Raw genomic sequence first — 26,972 nt, forward strand, 5'->3', positions numbered from 1 at the left:
CTATATTTGTTTCTTGGCTCCCCACTTCCCCACTTTTATAGGGACTGATTTTTTTTTTTTTTTTTTTTTTTTTTTGAGCTGACTAGGGAAGAAAGCAGATTTCTGTAGTGCCTTCTCAGAGTCAAATGAATTAATGTTTATTTTACTTAAATACAAAGAGATAAACAAAATCAGATTTTACACACCTTACAGTTATCTTCGAAACCCTATATATGTAGCAAAACAATGTAAAACATAATTTCAAATGAAAAAAGTAATTCTACCTTTTATTAATGTCTTCATCTGCAAATCCTGTGGGAATGAGAGAGAAATATTTTCCCATCTTTAGCCACAGGTTAGATTTGGGAATCCAGCCATTGTGTGCATGAATAGCATGGATTTTAGCAAGCTGACGAGCTATTAGCCTGTTTAAAAACAAAACAGCATAAAAAGGAAAGTGTTATGCACCATACAGTTCATATTTACTCAAAGGTAAACTAAAATAATTAGGATGCTTTTATCATGTAACATGATTTCTTTTTACCTTACATAAGATTCAAAATAATATGGCAAGTCAACTCTCATTAGAAAAGGTAAACATTTAATACATAAGTAGGAAGAAATACCTAAAATTAATAAAGCAATTATAGTCCAAAGGGATTGAGTGGCAGCCTATTTTGATTATACAATGTCAGCAACCAGCAGAAGAATACACAACTATAAATGATTTCAAGGCACATATTAGACATTAATTACCAATACATTTAAATTACAATGAGTCATTTTAATTTTGAGCCTTTGAAGTCACTGAAGTTAAAGGGCAAAGAGGACTAAAAGGTAAATGGGCAGATAAAAAGGTTTTATGAGTTAATTTCTGAAGGGGGGTGTTAACAAATTCTCTGAACAAATGTTAGGATTTTATGATGTCAATCAATCTTGATATAATGACAAAATAATTTGAAGCTGTGTGTATTTATGTCCACACTATCTTTTTATCTGTAGAACCTAGTACAGCAAATGCTAATGGAGGAATAAGCATACTACATAGAAATAAGAACTAAATTAACATTCAGTCCATAGAACAGTAGATAGAAAAGTGACAACAATAATCTACAAAAGAAGAACTTAAAACTGGCAAATCTTCAACATTACAATCTAATGTAACATCCCTCAAAGTAAAGTCCTAGGACTTACAATACAGCACCACCAAGGAATTTCTGAAGTTCTACCCTGCATCTACTGAATCACAAACTCTAGGGGTACACCCTAGCACTCTGCATTTTAAACAAGATTTCCAGGTGATTCCAATTCACTGTGTAATTTGAGAAGTACTGACTTAATGTTCCAATTCTGCTTTTGAAGTCACTGAGGTTAAAGGGCAAAAGAGACTAAGGTAAAGAGGTAAGTGGGCAGATTAACAGGTTCTACGACTTAATTTCTATATCTTATGTTAACAAACATTAGCTGGCCTATGTACTAAAATGGATCTTTGGAAACTTAAAAAAAAAAGAAAAAAAAAAAAGCCTGGGTATTACCCCAGAAATTAAATGGTTTGGGGTGCAGCCACGGCATCAAGGTATTTTAAAAGCTTCTCAGATGCCGTGAATACGCAAAAATCACTTTAAACACACACGGAATCTAGTACTGTAGTTATAGCTCACCAATCTGTGATAAAATAACACAGTTTTATTATGTTTTTATACTACAATGAATATTCTTATCTACTTAGTTTTTAATAAGATTCCTGATTTTCCTTTGGAAAAACTTCCATCCCTCTCACTTTTAGTTCATGTGGTTCCTTCAGAGCTGATCTCCATCCTAACCCCCTATCCCAGCTGCACCACTAACTTCAGGAGTGAAGAGATGACACAGACTTGCCCAGAGCACTCCATTCTGCATGCCAGAGTGATTTGTTCAGGGTATATTACCCAAGCCCAGGCTAAAAGGATTTGATCCCAAGACTTCTACGGAAGCTACTGACTTTGGGTGAAGCCATCAGAAAAAGAGGAACACACCCTCACACACACACACACACACACGCACACTGTGCAAATTGATTAGATAAGTCTGCAACGGCAAGTAATTGTAACTGTCACTCTTCAGAAAAGTTTGCCAGAAAAAAAAAGCTAGCATACAGTAAAATAGATAGCAACACTCCTCATGACAGACACTATTAGAGCCCCTGGATCCACCCATGCTTGAACTTAGTATTCTCAGATATAGACACCAACAAATTCCTTCTTCTTTGAGCCAGTCTGAATTTTCATATTATTATCCTCAATAAGAGTCCTGATGCAGCTCGGAAGTGTTTAGACATTACTGCAAGTGAGTTCCAGTTTTACTACAAGAAATATTCAATGCTTTGTTTGAAAGAACATAGCTTTAAAGAACCAAGCAATTGACTTATATTCTTCATCTTTCCATTTAGATGATTATAATTCAGCTGATCACATCTATTTTGATATTCGATGATCTGAAAAATATTTCACAGTGGGGGTAATGCTCAATGCTTGTAAGAAGCAGAAAATTGTAACTGGTCTGACAGCACTTGAAGCAACAAAATGAGGTCTAGGGGACACAGCCCTCACAGATCTGTCTTTGATGCACAATGCTGTAACTGAATTCACTGTTTCCCTATTGATTCTCTCCTGTACCCAGATACAGAAATTGGTCAGTTTCTCTTGTCTTCAGAGCACTACTGGATTTTACTATCGAATTAAAAATGAGTAAAAAAGTATTTGTAATGCTGTTCTTTAACCTACCTAAATTTTTAAAGAGAAACTTCCTAATATTGTTACTCTGAAGCTTAAAGATTACATGTAGATCACATCCAGCCAGTTCCTCGGCCTAAAGACGTTGCAAGTGTCATGTCTGACACATTCAATATTTTTCTTCTTGTGAGACATTCAATATTTTTCTCCTTCTACTGTTTTCTATTCTGAAAAATAAGTATGATGAGGTTTCACTGTAACTGAGTAATACTTGATTTTGGCCTTTATCTTGATGATTAAGTTACAATTCTATCTACGGATGCTGAAGTTATTTAAAAGGAGAGGCAAAAGGTATCTTATCTGAGAATATCTTTTGCCTTTAAGGCACTGCATTCTTGTCTAAGATGGAAAACTTTGCTGATTTGAGAATAAAACTAAGTATGCAACCATGAGAAGAATAAATCGTATTTTGATGAAAAAAAAAAAAAGAATCCTAATGCATTACCAAAATATTAAAATCCGTGATCTTTTTAGGTATGTGTGTTTTGGTTCATACCTCTCAAATTACCAAGTAATCATTTTTTATCAATAATTATTGCCTGAATGATCTTAAGACCACATATTCTATAAGAATACAGAATAAAAAATCTATTTTTATTATCAATCTCTCATACAGTATTTGCATTAAAAAGCTAGGCCCATAAAAGTGCTATAAATAAACATATAGCACTTTAAGCACTAAGAAACTTCATTAAAAAACCAAGTGATAGTTAAAACAAAGTGCAAATAAACACACATATATATTTATATCCACGTGCATACATGTATACGTAAACTGGTTTTAAACTTTAAGAGAGGGAGTTGGGACAAGAGGTCTGAAGAAAAGTAATCCATGTTACATAAAACTCAAGGAGAAATCTACATCAACACAACATTATGACCTAAAACTGTTTACCCAACAAATGAGACCAATGATTCCAGAGAAGGGTCACATATTAGAATAGATACTTAATACCAACAAATTTTTATTTGCTGTTTTAAAAATAAATAATAATGTCATTTTTCATTGTTTTACCCCAGAGTTTATATGAGACTCTGATTTGAAAACCACAGAATGTAGTTTCAGAAGTTCTCCAAATACAAGTTATTCAGCTACGAGTGACTGAAATGACAATTCTACGGTAAATAGAATGGTCATAACTCCAAAGGGCTCTTACATGTTAACAGAATCTGTTGAACAGCTGCTACGAGAAAAAGCACCTACTAATTGTGAGAATCTTGACTTTTGGGGCAGAAAGACGGCTAACTGGAGCTGGGCCAGGATTTGAACTGATTATGTGATGCAAAGTCCAAGGTCTTTCCACTACAGTATACTGCACTAACACTGCATGGAATTAGCAAATCAATGCATTTCTCTGAGTCTCTGGGTTCTTAGAAGGAAAGCCAAATTACTCGTGTAATCTTAAAATCTCTCCTTCAAATCTAAGAGGGGATGTCTGTGAATAAAAGAAAAAAATTTACATAAACGTCCACTCAGTTTAGAGATTTAAGTTCAATAATGACAATAGGAATTTCACATTCATATTCATATACAAGGCTCCTGTAAACTAACTTCCCATCTCATAACCATTTCCTACTAGTCATAATAGAAATATTAAATATACATGATCTATGGACTAAAAGAGGCAAAGTTTTCCAAATGATACTGATTTTTATCAAAAATCAGCAACTATTTTCATCTTTGAGTAAATTTCTGAAATTACAAGTGAAATTATAAAAATTATTTTATATGAAATTTTAAAAATACTGTTACATAATGAGATACATATCTACTCAAATGGAAAACAAACTATTAATTACCAACCTACAAGAGCAAAATTAGTATTTTCAAACAAAGCTATATCAAAACTTAAGAGCTAATGATTAGTATCTTCTAAAGTAAATTATAGATGTATTTGTCCTTTCTAAAGGTGCATTGTCAAAATAGTATTTGATAACATAAGGGATAATGTTAATATTAAATGATAATATCATGCTTATATAACAGGTAAAAATATATTCAGAATATTATTTAAATGTTTTATAGCATTTTCCTATGTAATTTTTTAAAAATAGCAGCAAATAATAATAGTATAGTTGAGATTGCTTTATTAATGCTACTGATCAATACTATCACTAGGTTATCCTACAAGAGGCAAACACCATGCCTTATTCTTCTCTCTTAGCATTCAGCACTAAGAGGAGGTACTTGATAGATACTTGATGAATAAGAATCATCATCTTGGTAACAGATTCAGGGTACATTTAGAAACTTACCACAGGATTCTACCACTATTGGAGTTATTCTCAGGTGGATTAAAATCTATCCTGGATTTTTTTTTAATCTCATATAATACCAGTTGTGCCAAAATTAATGCAGAGCTACAGAAAGACAAAGTGACCATCCATTTGAAACACTGCCTGTTCTTTGACAAGACATAACTTGTATAATAAGTCTTTTTTTTCCCTCAAAATTTAGAATTCAAGCTAATTTCTACAGGGCTTAGAACTACTGGTCTATCTTCTCTGCAGCAAAATTAACAAGGAAAGGAAGAAAATCTATTATACAAATATCCTCATGGAAATAACAAATATAGTTAAACTGCAAGCACAGCAACTACATACTTAAAAACCAGGCTTTGCTAAGAGATTTTAAAAATTAAATAAGTCTACTTACAAGTTCCATACTCATCTGAAATTTTCAATAAATTGGTCTTGAAAAAAAACAACATGTAATTTGTGAAGGATGGCTTTGTTAGGAAAATTTTTGGTTTTTCACTTGTAACTGAATTCAACACAGTTGCAGAACACAAAATCAACACATAAAATATGTTGCAATTCTACATTATCAATGAACAAAATTCTCCTCAAAAAGGAGATTAAGTAAAACAACTACATTTACAATAGCATCAAAAAGAATAAAATGCTTAAAAATAAATTTATCGAAGGTAAAAAAATTTCTATACAAAACGTTGCTGAAAAAAATTAAATACAGAATTAAATGGAAATATATCCCCTGTTTGTGGACTGGAAGACTTAAAATTGCTAAAATGTCAATACTAGCCAAAATGATCTATAAATTCAATACTATCACTACCAAAATCCTAATAGCATTTTTTACATTAAACAGAAAAAAAAAACACCTAAAATTCAAATGTAATTTTAAGGAAACCCAGACAGATAAAAACAAGTTAAAGAAAAAAAGAATAAAGTTAGAGGTCTCACATTTCCTGATTTCAAAACTTATTACAAAGCTATAGTTATCAAAACAGAGTGGTACTGGCATATCACCACACACACAGACCAATGGAATAGAGCCCCAAAATAAACCCCCCAGTTTATGAGCAAATGATTTTCAATAAGGATGCCAAGACTATTCAATGGCAAAGGACAGTTTTCTCAACAGATGGTGCTAGAAAAACAGAATATCCACATGTAAAAGACAGAAATTCCTTAATCCTTTCCTTAAATCATCATAAAAATTAACCTGTCAAAAATCTAAATGTAAGAACTAAAACTATAAAACTTTTAGAAGAAAATACAGGGGAAAATCTTCATGACACTGGACTTGCTAAAAACTTCCTGGATATGACACCAATAGCACAGATGACAAAAGTAAAAGCAAACAAACTGACTACATATATCGATTTTTTCTTTTTTCCCCAGATGGGTAGGTAGGTGGCAGGTTAAATAAGCAAGAGAACTTACATATAAGGCTTGTCTTGGGTAGCTGCAGGAGAAATAGATCTACCTGCCTGCCAGAATCTTAGAAGTTTATATAGAAGTCTTAACGGGGTTCGGTAATGTATGCCATCCAGATAGTCTCAACACCACCCCATTCTCTCAAGGCTCTATCCTCGAACATAGCTTCCACTGGGGGGACAGTGAGCAGAGAACACATTCCAAGGGTGGGGGTGTGAGGAACCTCCTACTGTGTGAGTACAGCCCCGGTCAACTGATGCTCACATCTCCTTGATGATCTCTTCCAACAACTGCAGAGGTTGTTAGTGATCAACAAAACAATCCATGTACATCAAAATTTAAAACTGTGCATTAAAGGGCAAAATCAACAGAGTGAAAAGGCAACCCATAGAATTAAATAAAGTATTTGTAAGTTATATATATGACATGGAGTTAATATTCAATATATAAGTACTCTTACATCTTGACAACAAAAAATAATCCAATTAGAAAACTGGAAGAGGACCTGAATTGACATTTCCCCCAAGAAGATACACAAATGGCCAACAGGCATAAGAAAAGATGCTAAATGTGACTAACTATTAGGGAAAAAGAGATCAAAATCACAATGAGATACCATCTCCTTATAATCAGGATGGCTACTATCAAAAAATAATAATAATAATGTCAGCAAGGACTTGGAAAAACTGGACCCTGTGCACTGCTGGTGAGAATGTAAATTCGTATAGGTGCTATGGAAAACAGTATGGCAGTTTCAAAAAAAATTAAAAATAGAATGACTGTATGATCGAGCAATTCTACTTCTGATAATATACCCTAAAGAACTGAAAACAGGGTCTAAAAAAGCATTTGCTCACCCACGTTCGTAAGAACATTATACATAACAGCAAAAAAAGTAGTAATACCCAAATGTTCATCCATGAATTAGTGAGTAAACAAAACATAGTCTACACGTACAATGGAATATTATTCAGCCTTTAAAAAATGGAAGGAAACTCTGATACATGCTACAACATGGATCAAGACATTAAGCTAAGTGAAATAAGCCAGTCACAAAAAAACAGAAGTAACACTAATATAAGGTATCCAGAGCAGTCAAATTCATACAGACAAAAAGTAGTATGGCTGCCAAGGGGGCGGGAGGGGAGAATAGGAAGTTGTTGCTTTTGTATATACAATTTTAGTTTTGCAAGAGGAAAGAATTGTGGAGAGTGTTTGCAAAACAATGTGAATGTACTTAACACTATGCAACTGCATACTTAAAATTAAGATGGCAAATTATGTTACATGTATTTTATTACAATTAAAAATAAAAATGTTAAATAATATAAATGGTCATAAAAAAGAATACAGTTCTTAAAAAGACTTGATTAGAACAATTCAATTATTTTCTATTAGCTAATTTTATATACAACAGGAAAAACAATTAGGTAATAAAAATAAGATTTCTTATTTTCACTATCACAGATGGTCCTTCTTCTATGTAGTCTCAATAAGATAAGGTTTTACTGCACTAACATCAAGGCAAATGCTACTTTAAATTCCATATTCAATAAAGCCAAATGTTTGAAAACCTCAAGGCTGCAGAGAATTTCTTCAAATACCCACTAATACTCACTAGTTGCTCCTTTCTTGGAAGCTTTTTAAAAACTGTAACTATAACAGGCATTTTTTGAAATTGAAATAAAAGATCCCAAATCCTACCTTCCCAACAGATTTTTTAAACACTCCTTTCAGTTTTTTACATAAACAAATTACTGCCTGATTGCAGCCACAGTTCAACTAATAAGAGCCGGGGCAATGTAGGTGAGAGCACAAAGTAGTAAAGTAGGCAGGCTCTGGTTATGGGGGTAGATGCTCGAGGAGTTCCAGGGGGACTCCTGAGGCTCGATCCCGCCTTTGCGTATGTCGAGCCTCCTTCCTCATGACCTTTGTCACGGGTGGAGTACCTCACTCTGGCCCCCAACAAATAAGCTGATTTTTTCTTAGTCCTACATCAGACATTTTGTATGTTTTAGACAACATTCAATAATAACATAACATTTATTTGTGCTAATGTACCTTTGTTATATTCAAATATGAGTTGTTATCACACAACCAAGCCATATGACTTTCTTTTATAACTTACTATATATTGCCCTACTGATTTCCAAAAGAGAACATTACCAATTCTATTTGCAACCCATAGTTTACCAGTTCCACTATAATATGCTCAGCACTGGAAGCTGGCATTTTTTAGTTATGTTTATTGATAAATGTGCAATAACTCATTTTAAACTGCACTTCTCCCTGTATGTCTGTTGCTCAGCGGTTTTAATTACACTTCAGCCAATATTTCCAGCAAGAGGCAAATTTTAGAGAAATACCAGGTAAGAAAATTCCTAAACACCTTAGAATTTAACAAAAAATATAATAATAATTAAAGGTTTCTGTAATACTTGACTGCTGTAGAGAAATTCAAATAAAAAAGTTCATGATAAACTTGCATAGGCTGAATTACTAGTTAAGTATTAGCATGATGTAATTCATCTTTACCTGTCATCTCCCTCAGACTCCTCCATGTTCTGCATCACCTTTAAGGTCCAATTCAAATATCGTCTTAGTTAAACACTGCTTATTTCCCAACTATACCACAGAAAAATAGTTGTACTTTTTTTAAAACCTTTTCTACTCCTCTATGTATACTATTTAGCTTATTTTCCCCCCAAGGCTACTGTCTATCACAGACTGTATTACTTACTAGTAGACCAGCTGACTGTTTGAATTACTTTTCCTCCCCTCAGATCAGTCACTCAGTTGTGCCCGACTCTTTGCGACCCCATGAATTGCAGCACACCAGGCCTCCCTGTCCATCACCAACTCCCGCAGTTCACTCAGACTCACGTCCATCCAGTCAGTGATGCCATCCAGCCATCTCATCCTCTGTCGTCCCCTTCTCCTCCTGCCCCCAATCCCTCCCACCATCAGAGTCTTTTCCAAGGAGTCAACTCTTTGCATGAGGTGGCCAAAGTACTGGAGTTTCAGCTTTAGCATCATTCCTTCCAAAGAAATCCCAGGGCTGATCTCCTTCAGAATGGACTGGTTGGATCTCCTTGCAGTCCAGGGGACTCTCAAGAGTCTTCTCCAACACCACAGTTCAAAAGCATCAATTCTTCGGCGCTCAGCCTTCTTCACAGTCCAACTCTCACATCCATACATGACCACAGGAAAAACCATAGCCTTGACTAGACGAACCTTTGTTGGCAAAGTAATGTCTCTGCTTTTGAATATGCTATCTAGGTTGGTCATAACTTTCCTTCCAAGGAGTAAGCATCTTTTAATTTCATGGCTGCAGTAACCATCTGCAGTGATTTTGGAGCCCAGAAAAATAAAGTCAGCCCCTGTTACCACTGTTTCCCCATCTATTTCCCCTGAAGTAATGGGACCAGATGCCATGATCTTGGTTTTCTGAATGTTGAGCTTTAAATCAACTTTTTCACTCTCTTCTTTCCCTTTCATCAAGAGGCTCTTAGTTTCTTCTTCACTTTCTGCCATAAGGGTGGTGTCATCTGCATATCTGAGATTACTGATATTTCTCCCGGCAATCTTGATTCCAGCTTGTGCTTCTTCCAGCCTAGCGTTTCTCATGATGTATTCTGCATATAAGTTAAATAAGCAGGGTGACAATATACAGCCTTGACATACTCCTTTTCCTATTTGGAACCAGTCTGTTGTTCCATGTCCAATTCTAACTGTTGCTTCCTGACCTGCATACAGGTTTCTCCAGAGGCAGGTCAGGTGGTCTGGTATTTCCATCTCTTTCAGAATTTTCCACAGATCCACACAGTCAAAGGCTTTGGCGTAATAAACAAAGTAGAAATAGATGTTTTTCTGGAACTCCAACGAACGTTGGCAATTTGATCTCTGGTTCCTCTGCCTTTTCTAAAATCAGCTTGAACATCTGGAAGTTTATGGTTCACATATAGCTGAAGCCTGGCTTGGAGAATTTTGAGCATTACTTTACTAGCGTGTGAGATGAGTGCAATTGTGCAGTAGTTTGAGCATTCTTTGGCATTGCCTTTCTTTGGGATTGGAATGAAAACTGACCTTTTCCAGTCCTGTGGTCACTGCTGAGTTTTCCAAATTTGCTGGCATATTGAGGGCAGCACTTTCACAGCATCATCTTTCAGGATTTGAAATAGCTCAACTGGAATTCCATCACCTCCACTAGCTTTGTTCATAGTGATGCTTCCTAAGGCCCACTTGACTTCACATTCCAGGATGTCTGGCTCTATGTGAGTGTGAGTGATCACACCATTGGGATTATCTGGGTCGTGAAGATCTTTGTTGTACAGTTCTTCTGTGTATTCTTGCCACCTTTTCTTAATATCTTCTGCTTCTGTTAGGTCCATACCATTTCTGTCCTTTATTGAGCCCATCTTTGCATGAAATGTTCCCTTGGTATGTCTAATTTTCTTGAAGAGATCTCTAATCTTTCCCATTCTGTTGTTTTCCTCTATTTCTTTGCATTGATCACTGAGGAAGGCTTTCTTATCTCTCCTTGCTATTCTTTGGAACACTGCATTCAAATGCTTTTATCTTTCATTTTCTCCTTTGCTTTTCGCTTGCCTTCTTGTCACAGCTATTTGTAAGGCCTCCTCAGACAACCATTTTGCTTTTCTGCATTTGTTTTTCTTGGGGATGGTCTTGATTCCTGTCTCCTGTACCTTGTCACGAACCTCCATCCATAGTTCATCAGGCACTCTATCTATCAGATCTAGTCCCTTAAATCTGTTTCTCACTTCCACTGTACAGTCATAAGGGATTTGATTTAGGTCATACCTGAATGGTCTAACATAGTAAATACTGATAAATATAATTCACAATAACAAAAGCTCTTTAGGTCCTCAGTAAACTTTAAAAGTTTTAAAAGAGTCTTAGGACCAAACTGAGAAGTTTAGATCTAAACTATAAACGAACTTGCGGTTTTCAAATCAAGCCCACTTATTACAGTTTTCAAGAGCAGAAAAGAAAATTTTATCAATTTTAGAAAATTTTTAGAGCATTTCCTTATAAAAACACAATATACTGAATTAAATAATAGAAGTTTAAAGAGTAACAAAGAAGTGTTAACAGTATTAAAAGGATCTTAGTGAGCAATAACTCTGAAACTATGAGCAACTGAGTGACAAAACTTAATAAGAAATGTGTAATGCTTTGATTCAAGCACTATTTTAAAAAATTAAGGAGAAACCTTGACCTTCTATAGCAAGCTAATCTAAAACCTATCACTTATATTTCTTTTGCAGAGTAAACTATGAGAATTCAGATAAAAAGGAATGCTTTTTCTTTAGCAAAAACAAAACAAAACCCAAACAAGAGAAAGTTTCTAAATTTACTAAATAGTTGCTTAAAGAAAGAAAAGGCAGTTTCAAAAAACATTTCCTTGGTGCACTTAACTTTTCAAAAGGATAAATTACTTAGGAAAAGAAATGTACCTGAAAATGGCAGGGTTGCAGACATGCTTTGGATCCAACGCTTCTCCCTGTATAAATTCATAGCACAGTCCATTATTGAAGGTACAGTAGAGCTGTGGTGCGCAGCCATGAGCCTGCAACACTCGGAAACTCTTCACTTCCTCATCACGGTCGACTAACAACTCAGTCTTATTGCCATAAATTCGCACCAGGACGACATCCTCCATTGTATTACCCACATAACAGCCAATAAGTTTATTTGTGATTCCATCAGTGAAAAGCTGCCCCCAAAAAAAAGAAAAAAAAAGGAAAAACAATTATTCACTTTTAAGGAAGAATTAGGAGATAACTTGAAAAACATTAAACACTAATTGAAAAAAAATCTACTTAATTTTTGAATATAATTTTGCCTGTTGCTGCTGCTGCTATGTCGATTCAGTCGTGTCCGACTCTGTGCGACCCCATAGACGGCAGCCCACCAGGCTCCCCCATCCCTGGGATTCTCCAGGCAAGAACACTGGAGTGGGCAGCCATTTCCTTCTCCAATGCATGAAAGGGAAAAGTGAAAGTGAAGTCGCTCAGTCGTGTCGGACTCTTCACGACCCCATGGTCTGAAGCCTACCAGGCTCCTCCGTCCATGGGATTTTCCAGGCAAGAATACCGGAGTGGGGTGCCATTGCCTAACATGTCTATAACTTTAATTCCAGATGTAAACAAAATGGAATGCTGCTATTTAATATGTTGTGTAGTACAACACACACATTCTTTCTCTCGCCTATGTCTAACAGATTGGAAAATCTCTGAAGATAGGGAAAGTGGCTTTCTTCCTAGCATAATATATGTTATAAAAAAGTCTTTAATAATGTTCACAAGTTTAAAACTACAAACATAATGTACCATAATTTTTATTATGGTAAATCTCCAATTTATAAAAAAAACTTAATTTTAAATGTTATTTTCAAAGATTACTTAACATAATATACACTAGAAATTCTTCTAAGTATTCAGGTTATAATAATTTAAACTTGAATGCTACAGCTAAATAAGCAGCAGCAGCACAATCTTAATTAGATGAAGATAGAGAAGTAACTAGAGATTTCACAGATATTTTCTAAAAGGGAGTTTGAGGACTTTTCAAGATTTTTTTTGCTGCACCCTGAGGCATGAGGGATCTTAGTTCCCCAACCAGGGACTGAACCCATGTCCCCTGCAGTGGAAGGGCAGAGTCTTAACCAACAGCCCACCAGGGAAGTCCCCTCAGGAGTTTTAAGGTCCTTTTTCAGATTTGCATATAATATTATATGAAAAAGCAAACAGATGATTAGCAATATTAGTTCTCTAAGTCTATTCAAAAACTGCAACTTTTGTCTTCCTCTACATTAATTTGACACTCAGTTCAGTTCAGTTGCTCAGTCGTGTCCGACTCTCTGCAACCCCATGGACTGCAGCACGCCAGGCCTCCCTGTCCATCACCAACTCCCAGAGTTTACTCAAACTTATGTCCATCGAGTCAGTGATGCCATCCAACCATCTCACCCTCTGTCATCCCCTTCTCCTAAAATTGACATTAAAACTTTCTATTTACCCAATTGTAACTCAGAGCTTTTGGAGGCTCTTGGGTAGAATAAAGGGATAAAAGTGAAAGCAAGTGTTAAGGACATTTTTCCCAAGACAAATGGGAAAGAACAAGAATAATGAACAAAGGATAAGTTTTAAATGTATACACATGTAACTAATGCCTGAGAAAGAGGGTAATCATTTTTATTTTGATAAGACTGTTGTAATGATAAATGATACCTGAAAAGGCTTTAGATCTTCAGGTGAAATTTAAAAGAAGTGTTTACTTATCCTTATTTACCTAATGTAGGTAAATTTAATGAGCTAATGTGAAAAGATTTATTTTGAATATCTATGTTTTGGGGGTATGCAGAGACATACAAACTCTGCTTTCCACCTAGATTTCAAAAAGCTAGTAGGTAGGGAGACAATGACAAGAAGCATATGCCCTTATACTAAATTCCAATCATCATTTTCTTAAAAACTATGCTGCAAGTTTGTTCTTATTAAAATATCAACTCACACATATTACTCTGTAACTCCTCCAAATGTCATGTAGAAATAAAATATTTCAATTATTGAAATAAAGTTTGAGAAATTAATGTTCTGAAATGCTTATGATGAATGACACTCCACACTTCTCAAAGGAGTAAAATCTATGTTTTCTACATCCCCTCAACAAATATTTAGTAAGGACTTAAATACTGGCTTCCCTGGTGGCTCACCGGTTAAAGCTTCTGCCTGCAACTCGGGAGACCTGGGTTCAATCCCTGAGTCAGGAAGATCCCCTGGAGAAGGAAATGGCACCCCACTCCAGTACTCACGCCTGGAGAATCCCATGGACGGAGGAGCCTGGTGGGCTACAGTCCACGGGGTCGAAAAGAGTCGGACACGACTGAGCGACTTCACTTTCACTTTAAATACTAGCTTGTCTTATTGATATAACTTATAACAAATTTATTCTTTCACTCTTGCCTATAATAAATTTCTTTAATTGTGCATGCTATATTGTATATTTATGTGTACACACAGAAACACACATTTAAGATATATGCACTTAAAAGGGCTAGAAGTGGATAACATTACTGGATAAGATTATTGAATAATATACACACATTTATAAGGATGACATTGAGTCACAACTCCAATGACACTAACCCTAACATACTCTACTATACAAAATAGCTAAAAATTTACAATAAAATGATAGTCACAATAAATTTCTGGGGCAAAAAAATATTACTTCATTTATAAGAGTATTTTGCTTCCCTGATTGGCTCAGCTGGTAAGGAATCCACCTGCAATGTGGGAGACCTGGGTTCAATCGCTGGGTTGGGAAGTTTTCCTGGAGAAGGGAACGGCTACCCACTCCAATATTCTGGCCTAGAGAATTTCATGAACTGTATATAGTCCATGAGGTCACAAAGAGTCAGACACGACTAAGCGACTTTTATTTCACTTCATAAGAATATTTTATGTAAAGTATCACTTAATTTATATTTATGTATAAATAAGGATAGAAATGTCTACAAAAATATCCAACAGAAATATTAGGTAGTTTAAATCCTGTCTCCTGTTTCCCTGTTTTAAACTTTTTTCTTTTGGCTTATGCATGTTTTCTTTTTTTTTTCTTCCACAATCAATCCAGTTTAAATGCGAAAAAATTAAATTAGTGAGAAAAACAAAAGGAGCCCAATAGCTAGGAACAGACCCAGTACATACAGCAAGGCCTGGAGATTCAGTTGAACATAAGTAATTTCACAGAACATCAATATCAGATGAGACCACTCTGTGTCCATAACGCATCAAGACAAAAACAAAGCCACTCCGTAATCATGTGTGAACACAGATAAAACCATGAATTTTTTCCAAACCACAAAAATCACCAAACATCCCCCTGCTCTGGCTAATATGAGGAACTGCTGTTCCTTTTCAAGTCACAGCTCTGTCCCTGCTTCATTCCTCCAGTCCTCTAGGTAACGTAAGTTACCCACAGTCACAGACTTGCTCCACTTCCTTTCTGACAGCACCCAATCCACAGGAAAGCCTCATGTCTGACTCTTTGTGATCCCATGGACTATACAGTCCATGGAATTCTCCAGGCCAGAATACTGGAGTGGGTAGCCTTTCCCTTCTTCAGGGGATCTTCCCAACCCAGGGATTGAACCCAGGTCTCCTAGGTTGCAGGTGGATTCTTTACCAGCTGAGCCACAAGGAAAGCCCAAGAATACTGGAGTGGGTAGCCTATCCCTTCTCCAGGGGATCTGCCTGACCCAGGAATCAACAAGGGTCTCCTGATTTGCAGGTGGATTCTTTACCAACTGAGCTATCAGGGAAGCTTCCCTGAACCCTCTCCTAAATTTTTATACTAAGTCCTTTCTAATACCCACCATTACTCATGGAATAAGTCTTCCGCAACTGCAAGGAGTAATAAATCCAATTTGTTCAGCTATTCAAATGACCTCTTGATGGAGATTTCTGAATTTAAAGATGTATGGATAATGCTTTTTCGCTCTTGGATGGTTCCTACCTCATGCATAAATCAATAATTAATTCAAGGTACTTCAGCTTTCCAAAACAGACAAAAATATACTAGGTATATGCTAGGTATGAGTATTGTATCAGATATACACTAGAAATGTAAAATTCCACCTCATTGGAGGGGGTACAAAAACAATAGAAATCTCATGGAGCTCCTTTTCACAGGGCTTATCCTACACTGTTTGTCAAGTATGTAAGATAGTACTAGTTCAGAGAATGAGCTCAGAGCAAGACTGCTCCACCTGACTGTAAATTCTAGGTGTGTTAGTCTATTCTTAGGCAAGCCACTTAACTTGTATGTGCTTTATTCATCTCATGTTTAATATAAGCAATTAGAATCTACTTTATAGTTTTAGTTTTTATTTTTTCACTTAATATGTTTTTATGAGAATTAATAGCTTCCCTTGTGGCTCAGCTGATAAAGAATCCGCCTGCAATACGGGTTCAATCCCTGGGTTGGGACGATCCCCTGGAGAAGGAAAATGCTACCCACTCCAGTATTCTAGCCTGGAGAATTCTGTGGACTGTATAGTCCATGGGGTCGCAAAGAGCTGGACACGACCGAACGACTTTCACTCATGAGAATTAATGACTTAACATATACAGAAGCACATACAACAGTTTCTGACACAAAATAAGCTCTTATCAAGTATGCAGATAACTACATATTTAAATTTCAACACAAGACAGCAAAATGATTCATAATGAGATCATAAAAGTTAATAATTATGACAAGATCTATGTTACAGATTAGCCCTAGACTCTGTGTGCTGCACTGCCCAAACCTGTACAGGTTGCCATTTGAAGTAACACAGAAACTCTGGTTGGCGAAAAGAAATTATAGTTTAATGACACCTTAGAAGTTAAAGTGACTATCAGTGAACCTGAAGACCTTCTTGAGACCCCCAAAACATAATCCAATGCCTCCTTTCAGTACATGACACTATCCTGCAATGACAAACTCTATATCTTAGCTACCACGAAATTTCTTTAGTCCCTAAGATGATTAAGAAACCAAGCAGAGTTTTGATATTTATTTATGGTTTAAAATGACCAATTAACTACTAAATTCAAATAAATAAGCTTCCACAGGCCAAGATAATGGGAAAGACAAGTTTCAATTATTCTTTAAGACAATGACTACTAGACAAGACCAGGAATTTAGAAAGATGGAATTAATTTGTGTCAGTTAATTGTTTTGTGGAAGAAACCATTGTGATTCCACCACCTTCCAAAATGACAGAATGAAAAGCAATGTAAAAAGAAAACAAAATACCATTTTCATGTATCTAACTGGCAAAAAATTTTTTAATATCAGAGATTGGAGAAGGTATACAGAAAAAGATACTTTACAATACTGTTTTGAGGAATAAAAAATTACATAAAGTGAGAAATAGCATGACAGTTTTATGTCAACTTGGACTGGCTATAAGGCCCAATTATTCAATCAAACATTAATTTAGATGCAGCTCTGTAGGTATTTCGCAGACTTATTAACCAGATAACTTCAGGTAAAAGATTAATCCCCTTAAGTGAGCCTCATTCGACCAGGTGAAGAGCTACTAAAGCAAAACTTAGGTTTTCCTGAAGATACTCTGCCTTAAGGCTACAGCATCAATTCCTGTCTTAAGAGTTTCCAGCTTACCAGACAATGCCATACAAATTTCAGGTTTACCAACCTCTACAACTGTGTGAGCCAGTTCCTTGAAGTAGATCATATATATATATATATATACACACACACATGTATATGTGTTTGTATATTTTTTCCTTTAAATTTAATTTCACTAAGAATTTACTCTATGGATATACTTAAAAGAAGTTACCCAAAATATATGCATAAAAGTAGTTCACTGCAATACTGATTTTAATATCTAAAAAATAAAAACAAAATTTAAAAAAAGATTACATACACTGATATGGAGATATCGAAGATATATTATTTTAAAAGCACAATATAGAATAATTTAATTATATTTACTATATTTATAAATGTAAGTAGATAATGTATGCTGGTAAACCCATACATAAATTATTTATGCTGGTAAATAATCTGACAATTTTTTATAAGTCAAAAAAAACTGTTCAAAAAATTACCTTTGAGGAGAAGGACTTGGTATTGAGGGATTTAGGTGTTGTTTTTTTTTTTTTACTTTCCATTTTATAGTCTTATTTATGTTTTAAATATTTTATTAAGAGCATGAACCATATGTATCTATTAAACAAAATCAACAGGGTTAGATAGTGTTCTTTTATGAATGTGACATGCCTATGTGTGTGTGTAGTCGCTCAAGTCATGTCCAGCTCTTTGCAACCCTATGGACTGTGGTTCGCCAGGCTCCTCCATCCATGGAATTCTCCAGGCAAGAATACTGCAGCGGGTTGTTATTTCCTCCTCCAGGGGATCTTCCCAACCAAGAGATCAAGCTGTCTCCTGTGTCTCCTGCAACGCAGGCAGATTCTTTATCTGCTGAGCCTTTCTAATATTGCTCTTTATACTCTTTAGAATTCTTTTTAAAACCTCACTTTAAAGTAATTAAGTCACATGATCTTTAACATGATCAAATATTATGTTTCTAGCTATCAAAAATTGTGGTCAATACCATAAAAACATGAAAATATTTACAACGGACATGAGTTTGAGCAAGCTCCAGGAGGTGGTGATGGACGGGGAAGCCTGCAGTCCATGGGGTCACAAAGAGTCGGACACGATCGAGCAACTGAACTGAACTGATGTGAAGAACAGGAATACAGAAGTGTACGTAAGATTCAATAAAACAACTATGTAAAATATTTAAGGGAGAAGTAGACTGTAATAAACAAAATAGAACGGTTGATTGTTTAATAAAATATGAACAGGAAGTGGGGGTTTTTTGCTACTCAAAGTTTTAATATTGTGTTACATCTTTTCAGTAAAACTAAATTACTTCATGATTATATAGTTCTTTATTTAAAAAATTTACACATACAGTATATTTTCTCAGAGTACTAGAAAAAATGACTAATTCAATTCAAAAATATTGTTCTGTTAACTTTTTTTTAAACTGTTACTGTGATTACCACTAGAGGGAGGGAAAAGGTAGGAGCAGAAAGGGAAGTGGGAGATATTCTGGGTTACTGGTTAATATTTTCTCTCTTTCCCTGAGCTAGGGCTACAAAGGTATTTGTTCTACAACAATTTATGTTTCATTTTTTTCTGTAGGCTTGTTGTATCTCACAATTTTTAAAAGGGTGACAAAATTTATCTATAGCCCATAAGATGTATCAGAGTAAAAGAACTTCTAAGAAAAAATTCGGGGGACTTCCCTGGTAGTCCCAAGTAAGATTCTGTGCTTCCACTGCAGAGGGTTCAAGTTCAATCCCTGGCCAAGGAACTAAGATCCCACCTGTCACGTGGCAAGGCCAAAAGATAAAAAACAATGACAGAATCCTGAAAAATACAACTTGATTCCTTACATAAAGGCCTTTCATTACTGCCCTATCTTTGTCAGCCACAAAAAGAAACAAGAAACAAAACAAAGCCCTTAAGCTTCCCACTTCCTCCCAGACCTGCAAGCAATTAACAAGTCCTGCACATTTATTTTCTGAAATGTCAAATCTATCCCTTATTTCCAGCTTCAAGGCCACTGTCCTAATTTGGATCCCAGCACCGCTTATCTATACTAACATAACAGTCTCTCCTCAGTTGTCTTTCACAAACATTTTTTAACGCAATACACTGGGGAAAAAAACGTATTTATGGTTTAATTCAACACATATATAGTTTTATGTAAAACTAAAGAAAGCTTCACAAGAAATATTCAACCGTATTACTTGCAATGCTCTCTGATCTATCCTATCACATCTTAACTCATCTTTTTAAACTGTAGTGGTTTCAATCCACTATACTAATTTAGCATCCTCTTAGTAAGCAGCAACCAAGAGTTTCAAAAATAATGTCCTTTTTAAGTGATCTGCTGCTGCTGCTAAGTCGCTTCAGCCGTGTCCAACTCTGTGCGACCCCAGAGACGGCAGCCCACCAGGCTCCCCTGTCCCTGGGATTCTCCAGGCAAGAACACTGGAGTGGGTTGCCATTTCCTTCTCCAATGCATGAAAGTGAAAAGTGAAAGTGAAATCGATCAGTCGTGTCGGACTCTAGCGACCCCATGGACTGCAGCCTACCAGGCTCCTCCGTCCATGGGATTTTCCAGGCAAAGGTACTGGAGTTGGGTTCCATTGCCTTCTCCGTTATAAGTAATCACTCACTTCCCAATTCAAAACATTTTCTTCAATGGATGCTGCCTAAATAGTAATCTGCCATTTCTCTAAAAAATATGTAACATACCTCCTTAAAAACATTCACCAACTTCCCATTATGTCCTAGATAATAAAATACCACCTCCTAATGAAGCATAAATACTTCATATTTAACCTCTCCCTTATTTGGAAATCACTTTGTACACCACACTCATACTCCATGAAACACTCATAGTTTACGCAAGTGGTTTTTCTTTGCCCAGAAATACTTCCCCATTCCATCTCCTATCTTTCCTTCCAAACTCAATTCAAGGTACCCCTTGAAGCCTTTCTGTGAAGCCTTTCCTTCTCCATTCTCCCATGCCTACCTTCTGCTACAAGAAATGCTGCTGAAAATTAGCATTATGCCAGTACAAAAAAATACATGTCAAAATTTTAGGAGCTTACAATTCTTTTAGAACAACTTTCTACTTACAAAGGCTGGGGGGGTGGTGAGCCAGGGATGGGGGGCAGGGTGAAGTAATTAAACATACTGTGCATAATTTTTACCTATTTCATTTAATTCTCCTGATACTCTACTCTTAGTAGTAAAGTAGTAAAAGAATAGTATTAAAATTACTATTTGTAGTAGTGTAAGAGGAGAGTGAAAAAGTTGGCTTAAAACTAAACATTAGAAAACTAAGATCAAGGCATCTGGTCCCATCACTTCATGGCAAATAGATGGGGAAACAATGGAAACAGTGACAGACTTTATTTTGAGGGGCTCCAAAATCACTGCAGATGGTGATTGCAGCCATGAAATTAAAAGACACTTGTTCCTTGAAAGAAAGTTATGGCCAACCTAGACAACATATTAAAAAGCAGACGTTACTTTGCCAACAAGGGTCCATCTAGTCAAAGCTATGGTTTTTCCAGCAGTCATCTATGGATGTGAGAGTTGAACTATAAAGAAAGCTGAGCACTGAAGAAGCGATGCTTTTGAACTGTGGTGTTGGAGAAGACTCTTGAGAGTCTCTTGGACTGCAAGGAGATCCAACAAGTCCATCCTAAAGGAAATCAGTCCTGAATATTCATTGGAAGCACTGATGCTGAAGCTGAAATTCCAAAACTTTGGCCACCTGATGAGAAGAACTGATTTATTGGAAAAGACCCTGATGCTGGGAAAGATTGAAGGCGGGAGGAGAAGGGGACGACAGAGGATGAGATGGTTGGAGGTATCACCGACTCAACAGACATGAGTCTGAGTAAACTCTGGGAGTTGGTGATGGACAGGAAGGCCTGGCAAGCTTCAGTCCATGGGGTGCAACATGACTGAGTGACTGAACTGAACTGATAGTAGTTAAATTCTGTTTTGGACTATGCTACTATTTTCCAAGGTAGATAGTAATTTCTTTTTATAGAGATTTTTAAACTTGCCAAAGGTGACAAATGGCTGACATCAGGATTTGAAACCATCCTCTTTCTACTACACTATGCTGAGGCCTCAAAAAGTGATGAAATGGTTGCTCAGTCCAAGACATATAGCTATTAATACCTGAAAGTGAACTAGCACATTAGACCCCTGACTTTGTGGTCACACATTATCAAAACACACGGGAGCCTATCAAACATTACACATCCTTCACAGGAGCCTATTAAACATCCCATCTCTCTTTGTCATAGTTAAAATACTCTTAGGTGTTATCTCCCACTCAAATACTTTCCTATTAGATAGTAATGATTTTAAAAGAAAGCAGAAGTGAATCCCTTTTCCAAAATATTGTCACGTGTGGAAAAAGTAATGAAATTATATTTGTAAGGAACTTAAGACAAAATCTTTCTATGAACTTTGCAGAGAAATGGCTTCCCTGTCTTAATCATAATATACAAACTGCAGTCCACGGGGTCACAAGGAGTTGGACCCGACTGAGCAACTGAACTGAACAAACATAAACTTTTATCAAAGAGCAATAATTTATGAGTTCTCATCCCAGATCTGCCATTACTAACTTCAAGTTCAGTATCATTTAACTATAAAATACATATTAACAGTTTACATCTATCTCACAGGATTGTTGGGAGAGTGTATGCCAAAGTGCTTTCTTTATAAACAGTAAAATATTAAATAAAAAACACTCTGATGTATTATTTTAGACCTACTCTCCCTATTCTAACATACTACACTCCACAAAGCTCACCACTACTTTTATATTGTAGTCTTTTAATTTGGCAGAGATAGGGAAAAAATAACTCAACTTTTTAAAGCTCTATCTAAACTAAGATATATTATCCCATATGTCCATAAGTTGTGAGCAAAGACGGGACCCTCTATCATTTTGAATGTACTAACATCTTTTTTTGTTTGCTTCTGGATTTTGTAATGTGCTCTCAAAGTTCAGCTGGCAAGAGTAAGTGCCAGGTAAATAAGTATTATTAGATTAAGCTTCTATGCTATGCTATGCTAAGTCACTTCAGTCGTGTCCAACTCTGTGTGACCCCATAGACGGTAGCCTACCAGGCTCCCCCGTCCCTGGGATTCTCCAGGCAAGAACACTGGAATGGGCTGCCATTTCCTTCTCCAATGCACCTAAGTGAAAAGTGAAAGTGAAGTCGCCCACTCTAAGGTATGTTTAAATAATATTTTATATCACAAAAGAATTTGAGAAAAAATCTTTTAAAAATATGTGCCATTATTACTGATACTTGTTTTAGTCTTTTGACTACATGTGAGGTATGACTTTTATCTTTATACTTCAAAGGAGATAAAAGCAAATCTCAAAAGAAAATATTCCTGTCCATATTTACTAAAGAAATTCTGAAGCATCATAAAAGCAGAGTTTATAATGACCTAGAATGTGGGAGTCAGATCTACTAAATTGAGAGATGAATAACCATCAACTCAGCTTAGCAGTTGTCCCAGCTTCTGGATCAAAAGCTTTGCTTGCACATGGAGGGATTAGATTTCTAAATAACAGTCATCATAAGAGCAAAACAAATGGTAGTATTTACCTTCATTTACAAATAAGCACATTGGAAGTTTGGATAATGAGTACAAAGGTCTTAAAGTCAAAAGCTGGTACTCGGGTTTCAGGTAAGGCTCAATCTCAAGTACTTTCAACAACCAGAAACAGTCTGAATGTTAACACATTTTATCTTTTTTTTCAACCTATATCCTGGCTTTACTTCACTGAGTTATATCTAAAAAAATGATAGTACCCATCTAAAATGGTTGTCTGAGGGATTAAACGATTTAAAAAAACACCTAATGCACCTCTAAAATTCCAGTCATCAAAGCTTCAAACTCTTAAGTCTCTGCTTAAAAAGTAATACATCTTATCAGAACCAGAGTTTACCAGAAAACGGCAATGTCTTTAATTAATATGTTTAATTAATAACTGATGGCCGGAACATAACTTATTTAAATAAATGTAAAAAACCAGAATAAGTTAATAAATAATAAACTAAAGAAGTGTAGAGTTTCAACTTGGAAGTTTCAATTAAACTAATTTTCCTTAAAGAAAATACGCTGTTATTGTTCAGTCACTAAGTTGTGTTGGACTCTGCAACCCATGGACTGCGGCACGCCAGGCTTCCCTGTTCTTCACTATCTCCCAGTTTGCTTAAATTCATGTCCCTTGAGTCGGCAATGCTATCTAACCGTCTCATCCTCTGTGTCCCACTCCCTCCTTCTCCTTTTGCCATCAATCTTTCCCAGCATCAGGGTCTTTTCCAATGAGTCAGTTTTTCAAATCAGGTGGCCTAAGTATTGGAACTTCAGCATAAGTCCTTCCAAAGAATATTCAGGACTGATTTCCTTCGAGGATTGACTGGTTTGATCTCCTTTCAGTCCAAGGGACTCTCAGGAGTCTTCTCCAACACCGCAATTCAAAAGCATCAATTCTCCGGTGCTCATCCTTCTTTATGGTCCAACTCTACTATTTTTTTTTTAAATTACACATGAAAATCACTTTTGATTCACAATGTCCTACATATCTGGCTAACAAACACTCCCTTAAATTTTCAAAATTTTTGTCTCATAACTTTTTTCCAAAACATATGGGTCCTTTTAATCTGCTCAAAACTCTTCCAGACAGTAAGAATTGAAGCCAACATTTATGAAACTCAAGTGTCAAGGACTGTTCTGGGCCCTAGGGCACTATTCATGTTTTATTCATTTTTATATAGGTGACTACTTTAGCAAAGCACCTGAGATACTGTTGAGTCACTTAACTTTGCTGAAACAGTCAACAAAATAAGGCAGATGATCTGGCTCTTACATTATTGCTCAGATTTGAAACAAACCTCAAATACGCCAGCCTTTAAAATTACTCTGTGTTTGCAACGGAAAAGGAGGTTCATTTTCGTATATAGTACCTAAAACTGCAAAAGTTAAAAAGAAATAAGTGCTCAAAATACATTTCCTGTATGCTGCATCATAACTTATTGAAAATAAGCTATTCAAAAACGCATAGGTTCTCCAGGACTTTTTCTCCCAATTTCTGTCTATGAATACAGTGGCTCCGGAAAAAGAAATATTCACAAGCCACCTATCGTTCTAACACCAGATATTGTTAGTTTCACTCACATGATTAAAACCTTTACAGAAATACTGATACAAATAAAATAACGTGTGCAGGGCCACCTAAGAACCCAATCTGATAATGCATGATGACCATGGTCATTACTTTGGGATACAGGGCTGTCGCCAATCCCAGGATTTGAGAAGATAAAACGCAGGGTGAGCATCAGTGGGTTACACCGACGGGGGGAGGGTTGGAAAGGGAAAGGAAAAGATCAGAGAAAATTAATTACTGCATTATTCGTGAAAGGAAAGGCGACAGTGGCTTAGGCCGACGAGCGAGGACCCCTTGCAAGGGGAGTGGAAAGGGTTCATTCCGCAGTCTTCTAGGAAAGGGGAGGGGGAGGAGGGGCAAGTAACAACAAGAACCTTCCTGAGGTGGAAGGGGTGCGTCACTAACGTAGCCGCTTCGGGAAAAAGGAAATCTGCCCTCAGGACAACCTTAGTAAGCAAAGATGAAAGAAGGGGGAGTGACCTTCCTAGGTGTGACGGAGGAAACACAGGGTCACTTCCCAAAGAACGGAGCGAAAAGACGTTCCCGGAGATCCTTCTGGGGCCCCGGGGACCATAAAGGACGGTGAGGTGAAAACCCCCCACTCCCTTCCCCCTGGGCCGCGTCAAGGTCGGGAGAGACCCGGGGCTAAGGTGTGGGCGTTACCTGCAGGGTCACCTCCTGAGGGTCCCAGTGCGGCCGCAGGTGTTGCAGGAGGCTCAAGGCCCCCTCCCGGCAGCGCTGCTCCTCCTGATCTTGCACCGTGACGTCCAGCTTGGGGACCTCCGGGGAGCCGGGCGGGACGTGGATATAATTGGCCATGGCCCAGGCGACGGCAGAGACTACCACAACGACGACGGCGACGGCGACCACGAGAACGGCGGGCGCCGACAGGCTGCTGGATCCTTCCGTCCCGGGGCGCCCTCGCGGGAGGGCTGGGGGCGTTCAGACTGACGGCCGAGCGGTAGGAGAACCGGTGGAGGCGGCACTCTCGCCGACCCGGGTCTGGACAGCGGCTGAACTGAGCGGGGAATGCTCACGGGAAAAAAATTCCTCTCGTCTGCGCTCGGCCGCCGGCGGGCGCGGAGCATGCCGGGACTGGCCTGACGCTGGCGTCACGCGTGGGGCGGGGCCTCGGCTGCGTCAGGCTCAAGGCCGCGTGTCTAGCTCCGGGGCACAATGGGCCTGGTTCCCAGAGCTCGGTTTCTTGGCCTTTATCAGACTCTTCCTGGCGTGGTGTTAGTCGGAAACACGCGGGGCTCGCCTTCTGGAATGAGGTTGAGCCCTGCCAAGCCCCGAACGAAAGGCACTGAAGCTTTAGCTCACCTTTTTGGAGGAAGGGGTGGGTCTTGGGATCTGGGTTTGAGGTAGGGCTGACTTTTTCTGGAATGCCAGGGACGCGTCCTGAAATAACCCCAGGGTCAGCCTCTGAGTTTGGCCTGAGTCTGGGCAATCTAAATTAACTGGGTCGCCTTGATCTCGGAACTGCTGTGTACTGAGGTCCACATAGTTGGGTTGACAACTAAATTATCATCAGCAGTATACTGAGCTCATGGTATACTGGGACAGTTAAGATAATTGGGTAAAACGGAGACTGCACTTCAAGATGTATTTTTAAAGGTCGGTTATTTGACCGTACTGAGAATTATTTAGAGTCAGGAGGAACAGGTTATAGTCTATGAAGATGGAAGGGAAGTAATTCTGAGTCTCAGCGATGGAGGTGCCGGGTGGGCTTTTGGTCTTGTATCAGCTAATACCACTGCTAAGAGAATACTGGAAACTGGGTAATCCACAAGTAATTTACTGGGACTTCCTAATTTTCCTTATAATGTGAGGAAATTGGTTTTAGATTTGACCTCTTAATCTGTCTTCTCTGCAACACTTGGTAAATGGTGAATATACTTGTTAGTGGTGAATTACATCACTAACAACTCAGCTTAACAGTCAAAATGTTTAATTATCTGATTAACATCAGTTTACATTCCGATTGTTAAGAACCTACTTACCTTTGTAAATCACAAAATAGCTTACTTTCAATAAGGGGAGGCCGGCGGGGGCGGGGGTGGAGGGGGCCTGTGCGCGTGCCAAACTTCATAAACTGAAAACAAGGAAAAGAGAGTTTTATAGATAGCAAGAAAGTTGATTCAGTATATTCCAAACTTAGTCTTTTTTAAATCGTATATTGCAAGAAATGCTAAATT

General features: G+C 37.2%; 1 protein-coding gene across 1 annotated transcript in view; it reads right to left on the reverse strand.

Moving 5' to 3' along the window:
• Window positions 1-25,874, reverse strand: part of ETNK1 (ethanolamine kinase 1) — a 54,768-nt gene extending 28,894 nt beyond the window's left edge. Inside the window, exons 1-3 of the mRNA XM_019961461.2 lie at window positions 25,438-25,874; window positions 11,909-12,168; window positions 264-404 (exon numbers count right to left, since the gene is read on the reverse strand). Of these exons, the coding sequence (XP_019817020.1) occupies window positions 264-404; window positions 11,909-12,168; window positions 25,438-25,593 (557 nt within the window). The 5' untranslated portion in view covers window positions 25,594-25,874. The remainder of the gene's footprint in view (window positions 1-263; window positions 405-11,908; window positions 12,169-25,437) is intronic.
• Between the last annotated feature and the right edge of the window lie 1,098 nt (window positions 25,875-26,972).

This window comes from Bos indicus, chromosome 5 (assembly GCF_029378745.1).
Source record: "Bos indicus isolate NIAB-ARS_2022 breed Sahiwal x Tharparkar chromosome 5, NIAB-ARS_B.indTharparkar_mat_pri_1.0, whole genome shotgun sequence".
Taxonomy (NCBI): domain Eukaryota; kingdom Metazoa; phylum Chordata; class Mammalia; order Artiodactyla; family Bovidae; genus Bos; species Bos indicus.